We start from the raw sequence: 11,759 nt of genomic DNA on the forward strand, positions 1-11,759 counted from the left end.
CAATAAATCTAGTTTAATCACAGTTTAGTGTGATATCACAGTCCTGACAATAAATCTAGTTTAATCACAGTTTAGTGTAACATCAAAGTCCTGACAATAAATCTAGTTTAATCACAGTTTAGTGTAACATCAGAGTCCTGACAATAAATCTAGTTTAATCATAGTTTAGTGTAACATCAAAGTCCTGACATTAAATCTAGTTTAATCACAGTTTAGTGTAACATCACAGTCCTGACAATAAATCTAGTTTAATCACAGTTTAGTGTAACATCAAAGTCCTGACATGAAATCTTGTTTAATCACAGTGAAGTGTAACATCACAGCCCTGACAATAAATCTAGTTTAATCACAGTTTAGTGTAACATCACAGCCCTGACAATAAATCTAGTTTAATCACAGTGAAGTGTAACATCACAGCCCTGACAATAAATCTAGTTTAATCACAGTTTAGTGTAACATCACAGCCCTGACAATAAATCTAGTTTAATCACAGTGAAGTGTAACATCACAGCCCTGACAATAAATCTAGTTTAATCACAGTTAAGTGTAACATCAAAGTCCTGACAATAAATCTAGTTTAATCACAGTTAAGTGTAACATCAAAGTCCTGACAATAAATCTAGTTTAATCACAGTTTAGTGTGATATCACAGTCCTGACAATAAATCTAGTTTAATCACAGTTAAGTGTAACATCACAGTCCTGACAATAAATCTAGTTTAATCACAGTTTAGTGTAACATCCAAGTCCTGACAATAAATCTAGTTTAATCACAGTTTAGTGTAACATCGAAGTCCTGACAATAAATCTAGTTTAATCACAGTTTAGTGTAACATCCAAGTCCTGACAATAAATCCTAAAATTTGTATATATACAGTAACGTCTTCAGATACATACAATACTACGACAAATTGACAGGATCCTTTGGCTAAAAAATACATTTATATAGACTATTTTTCTGAATCTAACCATCTGAACTGTTTGAAGAGATTTATTTACTATTTTTTTCATGCTAATAAATAACTTGAGTGTAGACAGGCATATCAATGAGAAGATGTAAAAAGTTCATTCAAGTTTGCATTATAATAATTCAAACACCTGTTTACTCTTGCCTCAATGATTCTATGTCTGACTGAGATTTTCTCTGAAGTCATCGTCTTGTGATTTTACTATCTCACATGGCATGTCGGCTATAAAACAAACATGAGAACTCCTCAACCATATGAAAAGTCAGAAAAAGAATGTTTGTTAAGATGTGACATCAGTGTTGTTATACTGTTCTACATATATATACAGGGAAGAGTAGAAAATGATAGTTTTGTATTCACAAATCAAATTGTTCTTCCTAACTTTCTAAAATTCTCTTTTTCAATTTACACACCTCAGAGGAATGTAACTTTATGATTTAAACACCTCAGGAGAATGTAATTTCATGACTTACACACCTCAGGAGAATGTAACTTCATGATTTACACACCTCAAGAGAATGGAATTTCATGATTTACACACCTCAAGAGAATGTAACTTCATGATTTACACACCTCAGGAGAATGTAACTTCATGATTTACACACCTCAGGAGAATGTAATTTCATGATTTACACACCTCAGCAGGATGTAATTTCATGACTTACACACCTCAGCAGAATGTAACTTCATGACTTACACACCTCAGGAGAATGTAATTTCATGATTTACACACCTCAGAGGAATGTAATTTCATGATTTACACACCTCAGAGGAATGTAATTTCATGATTTACACACCTCAGAGGAATGTAATTTCATGACTTACACACCTCAGAAGAATGTAACTTCATGATTTACACACCTAAGAAGAATGTAATTCTGGATTGACACACCTCAGAGGAATGCTATTTCAAGATTTCATAAATAACTTGAGTGTAGACAGGTATATCAATGACTAGATGAAAAAATTCATTCATGTTTGCATTACAACAATTAAACGCCTATTTACTATTGCCTCACTGATTCTATGTCTGACCGAGATTTCCTCTGATGTCATCGTCTTGTGATTTTACTAACTCACAGAGCATGTCAGCTATAAAACAAACATGAGAACTCCTCAACCATATGAAAAGTCAGAAAGAAAATGTTTGTTAAGATGACATAAAAATGTTCTCTATTCTGATTGGCCTCTATATACAGGGAAAGAAAGGTTTTATAATCATAAATGAAACGGTTCCTCCAAAAGTTCTAAGATTTTCTTTTTCATGATTTACATACCTCAGGAGAATGTAATTTCATGATTTACACACCTCAGGAGAATGTAATTTCATGATTTACACACCTCAGGACAATGTAATTTCATGACTTACACACCTCAGGAGAATGTAATTTCGTGACTTACACACCTCAGGAGAATGTAATTTCATGACTTACACACCTCAGGAGAATGTAATTTCATGATTTACACACCTCAGGAGAATGTAATTTCATGACTTACACACCTCAGGAGAATGTAATTTCATGACTTACACACCTCAGGAGAATGTAATTTCATGACTAACACACCTCAGGAGAATGTAATTTCATGACTTACACACCTCAGGAGAATGTAATTTCATGATTTACACACCTCAGGAGAATGTAATTTCATGATTTACACACCTCAGGAGAATGTAATTTCATGACTTACACACCTCAGGAGAATGTAATTTCATGACTTACACACCTCAGGAGAATGTAATTTCATGATTTACACACCTCAGGAGAATGTAATTTCATGACTTACACACCTCAGGAGAATGTAATTTCATGATTTACACACCTCAGGAGAATGTAATTTCATGACTTACACACCTCAGGAGAATGTTATGTAAACATTTCTGCCTGTCAGCTTTTAGTTACCTGAACAAATCAATCTTGTCTATCGCCAACATTTTACCAATTTCACCACCAAACAATGTTTAGATTTGCTTTTCCTGAAATCATAACAGCAGTTTTTGATACTGGAATAAACAAGCAAATTAGGATAAAAAGAAGAAACAGACCTTACATGTTTATACAGAAATATACAGTCTGTTTAAGTATTTTCAAAAGTCAGTCAAAAAAAAGGTAAAAAAATACGAAAATATACAACCATAAATGTTCTCACAGTCATAAATATTTTTATAGTATAATCTGTCTTTCGTAATTAACAAGGTGGAAAATGACAGTAATTATCTGCATGGTTGGATCTAACGACTCTTACATTCATGACTTCAGTGATAAATGTTGTAAGGTTGTAAATAAACAACTCGTTAAGCTATAAAATATTTGTTAATGCGATGGTAGAAATACATTTCTGGAAATATCACAAAAAGGTTTTATACTGTACAATGGCAATAAAATATTATTATTTTTCTCAGTACGAAGTAACAGGAGGGTGTGCAAATGTAAGAGATAAACTTGTGACTTTTCCAGTTTATCACTGAATCTACCCAAATAATGCTTCTGTAAGAAATCAAACTTGTGACTTTTCCAGTTCATCACTGAATCTACCCAAATAATGTTTCTGTAAGAGATAAACTTGTGACTTTTCCAGTTCATTACTGAATCTACCCAAATAATGAAACGATGCACAGAGAAAAAATTCCCACATCCAAGCAACAGGAAGACTGCCATGTTGCCACTGACAACTAAAACCTGCAACCCTACTTCCTACTTTTTAAATGTTTCGGCTCCTTGTCATCAATAAGGACAGCCAACAACACCAATAGGGGTTTCGTCGTGCTTACACCAGTGATTATAAACTCAAGCATCAGATCAGAAGACAGATACTGTACTGACTGAAGATGTCCATAACCCTTTGTACAATTAAAACTGATGTGTAACATACAGGTAGAACAATAGAGAAAGGTGTTTTAATATCTTCTGAACAGATGCCTGTTTTTTTTTCACAGTAAAGAATCCCATGGACACTAACTTCACCAATGTTTACATAGGAAAAATGTTTATATACAAAAAATATATTTACATATTTTTTTCAGAAACTAGACACAATGTCGAGAAAATTACAACAATATCTACACCAAAAATGAATTACATACATTTTGAGTATTAAATATAATGTCACAGAAAAAAAAAATTCATATTTTTACTATCTAATTATGATTAAATGGTAATATTTTCTCCCCTTCTCCTTTCTTGATCTAGACAGACAAAATAAGACCGTTGGTCATATGAATTTCTTGTGCCAATCAAGACTATTTATGGTCAAAGGGAGATAATTACAAAAAAAAGTACAAACTAGCTAAACTGAGGAGTGTTTATCACTGAAAACTACAATAATATTTGGTAACGGTATGGAAGAATGTGCCTTAGTTTAAATATTGAAATATGTTTTAGAGGTACGAGGAGTTGGTTTGATACAACATAATTTGTGTAAAGTCAGATTTGGAGAATGAACCGATACCGTTCTTTTTTTCAGACCAACCTATCATGTTTAACATTTCAGTGTGTTGCTAACTACCGGTGTCAGGAAGAACTCTCTAGCTTGCAGACAGTATTGAACTGCTTTTAGTTGGCATTCATGGGCATCTAGCAAGCTAATGACAAATTCAGTGAAGCACTTCATGTTGAATTTGTGTTGATCCAGTTGGCATTCATAGCTCATGCTCTATTCAGCACAAGTTGATACCCAGAACTACGTGGACCATGCGAGTTAAAGACCTGAAATCTTACACAAGTATATACCATAATGTGTGGATTGTGAGAGTTGATGATTTGAAAACTGTTGCAAGTAAAGATATCTGTAGACTTTTTGATAAATTAGAACAGTAGGTGGTCAGGTTTTCTTTCAATATTACTAAAAGATTATGAGTTTTCTACCAATAACAAATCTCTAACACCATTAAAAAATCTCTAACTGTAATTTCTACCAATAACAAATTCTACCATTAAAAAATAACAAATCTCTAACACCATTAAAAAATCTCTAACTGTAACTAATTTCTACCAATAACAAATCTCTTACCCATTAAAAAATCTCTAACTGTAACTAATTTCTACCAATAACAAATCTCTTACCCATTAAAAAATCTCTAACTGTAACTAATTTCTACCAATAACAAATCTCTAACACCATTAAAAAATCTCTAACTGTAACTAATTTCTACCACCCATTAAAAAATCTCTAACTGTAATTTCTAATAACAAATCTCTACCATTAAAAAATAACAAATCTCTAACACCATTAAAAAATCTCTAACTGTAACTAATTTCTACCAATAACAAATCTCTAACACCATTAAAAAATCTCTAACTGTAACTAATTTCTACCAATAACAAATCTCTAACACCATTAAAAAATCTCTAACTGTTACTAATTTCTACCAATAACAAATCTCTAACTGTAACTAATTTTACCAATAACAAATCTCTTACCCATTAAAAAATCTCTAACTGTAACTAATTTCTACCAATAACAAATCTCTAACACCATTAAAAAATCTCTAACTGTAACTAATTTCTACCAATAACAAATCTCTAACCCATTAAAAAACCTCTAACTGTAACTAATTTCTACCAATAACAACATTAAAAAATCTCTAACTGTAACTAATTTCTACCAATAACAAATCTCTAAAAAACTAACCATTAAAAAATCTCTAACTGTAACTAATTTCTACCAATTTCTACCATTAAAAAATAACAAATCTCTAACACCATTAAAAAATCTCTAACTGTAACTAAATTCTACCAATAACAAATCTCTAACTGTAACTAATTTCTACCAATAACAAATCTCTAACACCATTAAAAAACTAACCATTATAAAAATCTCTAACTGTAACTAATTTCTACCAATAACAAATCTCTAACACCATTATAAAATCTCTAACTGTAATGAATTCTACCAATAACAAATCTCTAACACCATTAAAAAATCTCTAACTGTAACGAATTCTACCAATAACAAATCTCTAACACCATTAAAAAATCCAATAACAAATCTCTAACACCATTAAAAAATCTCTAACTGTAACTAATTTCTACCAATAACAAATCTCTAACCATTAAAAAAAATCTAACAAAACACCATTAAAAAATCTCTAACTGTTACTAATTTCTACCAATAACAAATCTCTAACACCATTAAAAAATCTCTAACTGTAACTAATTTCTACCAATAACAAATCTCTTACCCATTAAAAAATCTCTAACTGTAACTAATTTCTACCAATAACAAATCTCTAACACCATTAAAAAATCTCTAACTGTAACTAATTTCTACCAATAACAAATCTCTAACACCATTAAAAAATCTCTAACTGTTACTAATTTCTACCAATAACAAATCTCTAACACCATTAAAAAATCTCTAACTGTAACTAATTTCTACCAATAACAAATCTCTAACACCATTAAAAAATCTCTAACTGTAACTAATTTCTACCAATAACAAATCTCTAACACCATTAAAAAATCTCTAACTGTAACTAATTTCTACCTAACAAATCTCTAACAATAAAAAATCTCTAACTGTAACTAATTTCTACCAATAACAAATCTCTAACTGTAACTAATTTCTACCAATAACAAATCTCTAACACCATTAAAAAATCTCTTACTGTAACTAATTTCTACCAATAACAAATCTCTAACATTAAAAAATCTCTAACTAATTTCTACCAATAACAAATCTCTACCATTAAAAAATAACAATTTCTACCAATAACATCTCTAACCCATTAAAAAATCTCTAACTGTAACTAATTTCTACCAATAACATTAAAAAATCTCTAACTACTAATTTCTACCAATAACAAATCTCTAACACCATTAAAAAATCTCTAACTGTAAAAAACTAATTTCTACCAATAACAAATCTCTAACACCATTAAAAAATCTCTAACTAACTACCAATAACAAATCTCTACCATTAAAAAATAACAAATCTCTAACACCATTAAAAAATCTCTAACTGTAACTAATTTCTACCAATAACAAATCTCTAACACCATTAAAAAATCTCTAACTGTAACTAATTTCTACCAATAACAAATCTCTACCAGGAACCAATTGTTTGCTCACCTTTCCATCATTCCTATGAATAATGTGTTGTATCTTGGGAGCTCGGATGTCGCAGAGCTGGTAGAACATCTGTCTGCATGGTGGTATTGTTGTTGGTGTGTAGATATACTGTTCTTCCTACAATCAGTAAAATGATGCTGTAGGTTTCATTCTGAAGAACTCAAATTTATAACTGAGAAGGACTCAATTTCCTGCAATCGAACAGAACGTCTTAATTGATAAATACCAGTAAACAGATAAGTGTGTTAATGATAATAGTCCATTGTATCAGGACATCATTCTTCTTTCTAATCTCTGGGGTCTCTTGGATCATGTGACATTATGCAGGTTCTAAAATCAAGAATGGTGATGATCTCAAGTATGCCAGAAATAGCAACCTCCAGAGACCATTAAGACTGAGAATTCGAACCGATAGTCTATTCACAAATTAGACACATGTATATGCTTAAACATTATTTATAATTTACTTGTTTATGCAAATGAGCAAGATAACATTGTCTATGGATAGTGGTACAAACTTCTTTGGTGAGTTTTTCTGAGTCTGTTGTCTCTGATGAAGTGGGCTTAGCCACAGACTCGTCTTCTTCCATAACAATGTCACGAATATTGATGACAGTGTCACTTGCAACATTCCTCCTCAATGCCTGATACTTCAGAAGGTTTTCTTTCCTCTTCAGTTTTATACCAACTTTTTCCCCAACTGAACCTTAAAAAGATAAAATATAATTATTAGTAATATTTTCTGATGACAAAAGAGTATATAATCACGGACTTAGTAACCAGATGCCATTTATCTCCATATCAACAGATCTAGAGCTTATCACAAAGTCCAGTTATTTTACCTGATTTGTCTGTTTCTGGTATTTATCAAACAGCTCACCTTCTGGACCCTCTCAGGTATTTTATTTTACACCTCACCGCACATATCTATCCTAATTCAATTATAATTGTTGCATGAATTTGAAATACATTTTTCACAAATTACCAGTGTTAGAAGTGAGTATCATTAGATGTACATGTATTTTACTTAATACTTGATATATGTTGATATTGTGTGTCATTTTGATAAAGTTAGGTCCCATCTCCTTTATACGTATACTTCAGAAATTCATATATAACAATCAGGATTGATGTCCTCTCCTTCCCAAGACATCCTGATTGTCCTTTTGAACTTATTCTCTTTGTTATCACACTTTCTAATACTCTAATCATTCATCATTTCAATACTTAAACAATTTTTGCAAATAACGTGTGCCAGCAGGCAACAAATCTTTTAAAGATAACTGTGCCAGTTTAATACAACTGAAAACTTCAGAAAACAACGAAGATTACTTACCTTGTCGTTTCCTGAAATCAACTGTCTGAAACATCTTGGCTTCTGGAGTTTTTTGAGGGTCAAACCCAAACCTACACCACAAGCATCTCCAAGGACCACTTAAGTAGTAGAACCCTGTCAGTGGTAGTAGGTACTTCAGTTTCTGCTTATTCTTAGGAAAATGTGGATACAGTGCCATTCTAGACCAAACTGGACGCTCCTCAAAAAGCTTGAATAAAAAGAACAAACCATGTTTTTTACATTGTCACTGCTTGTGGGCAATAACAAGGCTTTACCAAGTAAGAGGACCAATATTTAACTATCATGATATTAGTCTTAAACAGGGCAGAAAAATAGCTGATAAAAAACAATTCAGACTCAAGTGTTAATTTGTCAAGGATTAAAAGATCAAATCAAGAGGTAGTAACTTGACCTTCCTTCTGTATTCTGGGTAACAACATAAAGATGATTTTATCACCAACACTTCATAATGATAAAACTAATTCTGGAAACGTACCTGTCTAAGTTTCTGTTCAGCCTCAGGATTGTTGTATTTTGATCTCAGATCAGTCTTGACTTTCTCTGATACGCTGACTGGGACAGGATCTCCAAAGCTGCAGAACTGTGTAAAAATTGTTCTCTTCTGGCGCACTAAGTAATACCAAACAAGATTAATCAAAGTTGGATTTCTCCTGTACAAAACCTGAACTCATAAATGAATATTTACTTATGTACGTTGACAACTATTCTCTGTTTTGTAGTATATATACACATGAAATTTGCATAAAACCCTTCCTCTATTTTTTCAATGAACTGAACCATCTGCAGGTCACCACTACAAATCACTTTGTTGTCTTTCAAACAGATCAATACCAAATATGCACAAATTTCACATAAATTTTGATAATTCTAAGAGCATGCATATAAAATATATAGAATAATGTAATGACTTAACACCCGATCAGATCCTATAAAAGTCTGTTACATGAACTAATGACATCATGTGACTTAGTGTTTACAAGACAACAACTGCAATCAGGTTGTAAACAAAATTGTTTTCTTCTGCATTGAAACCTTATCTAATCTCATTAGCTCTCATGCGATAAAGCCAGCTGTTTCTTTTAGATGAGCCATGGCTTGCAAAAAACCAAGTGCATATTTACCTTTTATACCAGTTTTTTCTGTAACTGCCTAAATATGAAATTAAAGGACAGATCATTCTTTTCTCAGTTTGAACAATTTTGACTTCATTGTAACTGGACCATGAATTTCAAACTTATTTCTTTCCTAACTGCATTATCTCCCTTTGATTGCAAAATTTGCCCTGGATTTTTCTAAAATCCAAAGAACCATACAGATCTATTTCACAATTTTTTTTTTCTTTATTTCATCTCAGAAAATATTAGATACAAAGAAATTCTATTTTTCATATAACAAACATTAACAAGTATAATTTGATACCATAAGTTAATCTGGGTGACTTAATAAAAGTTTTTGACAAAGACAAATCTTACCAGTGCCAATGAGGTTTTGAGGACGGTTGCGATCTGGATTGACATATCCAGGTCTATGTTCAATGTCCTTTCGGAGGAGGTAACTTTTGTCTGGGAAGTCCATCCTTGAGAAGCTACTGGGGGGAAGGAAGAGTGGGCAACCGTTGTCTAGAAACTCACGGCGGTCACACAGCTTGTTCAGAACAAGCTTATCGCTAACACAGGTGTAACTCAGGTCTGGCTGTCGTACCACAGGCAAATACTGGTAGTCTACCATAGCTAATGAAGGTGAGTAAGGACCGGTGTATATACATTTACAATGTGATGATTTTACAGAATTTCTCTGATAAGGATTAGTTACTGTTATTAGACAGAGAATATTTCATTTCACACTTTTATACAAATTAAAACTCATTCTTTATTATAAAATTTAACTCCTTTGTTTTTTAAGCATCAGTCAACATGGAGGAGAAAATCTTAACTTGGTCGATACATTTTGCTTGAAAATACTGATTTTACACATTTAAGAATAAAATAATAAAAACTATAATACATTGATATCAAAATGAGTATATTATATATAAGCAAAAGGATCAGACGCCAAGCTATATGTTTGTATAAATACATCAGTCCTTTCCTTAGATCAATTCCTACACACATAAAAATGATATGATATTAAAGACCATCAAATCCAAACCTTGGAATTTGTAAGTGATGTCAATAACGCCAAGGACCTGGATCTTATATTGTGATTCCTCTGGCTTATCTTTTCTCCATCTTCTTTTCACCTTCATCAGTAAGTTAGTGGTGGGGTATCGCTCTCCATATACTGACTTACAGTAGATATCCTGAGGTCTCCAACGCAAAGCAATTCGTTTGTTGGTTTGACAGAATGTCTGCAAAAATTTTCAATGTATACAAAATGTTAAATATAATTAGCCAACACTGGCCTAATTAAGCCTAGATTAACTCATTCAATTAATTAGTACAACCACATAAACCAAATTCAATAAGTAGATTAAAAACGAACAATACACAAATTATGCAAGCTTGACAAATAACAAAAGCATATCTCAATCTCGTTTTTATTTCATGCAATTTTCTCAGAAAATAGCTACAATGCTAATGATTTCATGAGTAAAATTGTAGGACATCAAATAAAGACTTATGTATGTTGTTCAAAAGAAGCTATTACATAAGAAACAGATGCCTGCTTAGCAGATCCAAGGGTTTAAAGGTTTCAGTGAATAGTCTCACAGTTCATCATAATTACCTTGTTGTCAGGGCAACAGTCTCACAGTTTATTGCAAGTAAAAGTAAACGCAAACAATTTTGTAAAGTCTTAATTAAAATATGTTTTATTTATAATATAACATATTGAACATGCTATAAACATTCCAGATTAAAACTCAAAGTGTCTTAAATAACATTTTTATGTGATACATCAGTATTACGCCCATCTAACCAGACACAGGTTTCTATTCGGGCGGTTAGTGCAGTTACTGAATGTGTACCACTGAAACAGGCGTTCGCATTCTGATACCTTAGACAATTCTTTACATCCTCCAAGTGTGGACAACGCTTTATCAACATCGTTAACAATGGCCGGATGCTCGATGGACACAAGCTTGACATCTTTTACAAACGAGACATTAGTTAATGCTTCACCATCTGACCACCCTGTGTCTTTTGAACCTGGCGGTTCGGCCATGTTTGTTGATGTTTCTGCTACTCTCAAACCGAGCTAATTATGTTCTTTAACGCTGTTAACTTCAGGAAATTGTGATGTTAATATTTCTATCACATCCATTATGCTTACATTATTCGAGTCAGTATATACTTAGATCAATTATTTTCCATACTATGATTGTATTTGTGACAACCATTTTTGGTTTAGTGGCTACAAACAAATATGG

The 11,759-nt window shown here is 32.1% G+C and overlaps 1 protein-coding gene across 1 annotated transcript in view; it reads right to left on the reverse strand.

Annotated features, from left to right (window-relative positions):
- The window catches only part of LOC132562624 (general transcription factor 3C polypeptide 5-like), a 34,312-nt gene extending 22,758 nt beyond the window's left edge, over positions 1-11,554 (reverse strand). The window contains exons 1-7 of the mRNA XM_060227376.1: positions 11,387-11,554; positions 10,541-10,739; positions 9,865-10,122; positions 8,868-9,001; positions 8,372-8,579; positions 7,554-7,741; positions 7,036-7,152 (exon numbers count right to left, since the gene is read on the reverse strand). Of these exons, the coding sequence (XP_060083359.1) occupies positions 7,036-7,152; positions 7,554-7,741; positions 8,372-8,579; positions 8,868-9,001; positions 9,865-10,122; positions 10,541-10,739; positions 11,387-11,554 (1,272 nt within the window). The remainder of the gene's footprint in view (positions 1-7,035; positions 7,153-7,553; positions 7,742-8,371; positions 8,580-8,867; positions 9,002-9,864; positions 10,123-10,540; positions 10,740-11,386) is intronic.
- Between the last annotated feature and the right edge of the window lie 205 nt (positions 11,555-11,759).

This window comes from Ylistrum balloti, unplaced genomic scaffold (genome assembly GCF_031769215.1).
Source record: "Ylistrum balloti isolate Yb309-2 unplaced genomic scaffold, AGI_CSIRO_Ybal_v1 Utg371464, whole genome shotgun sequence".
NCBI lineage: Eukaryota > Metazoa > Mollusca > Bivalvia > Pectinida > Pectinidae > Ylistrum > Ylistrum balloti.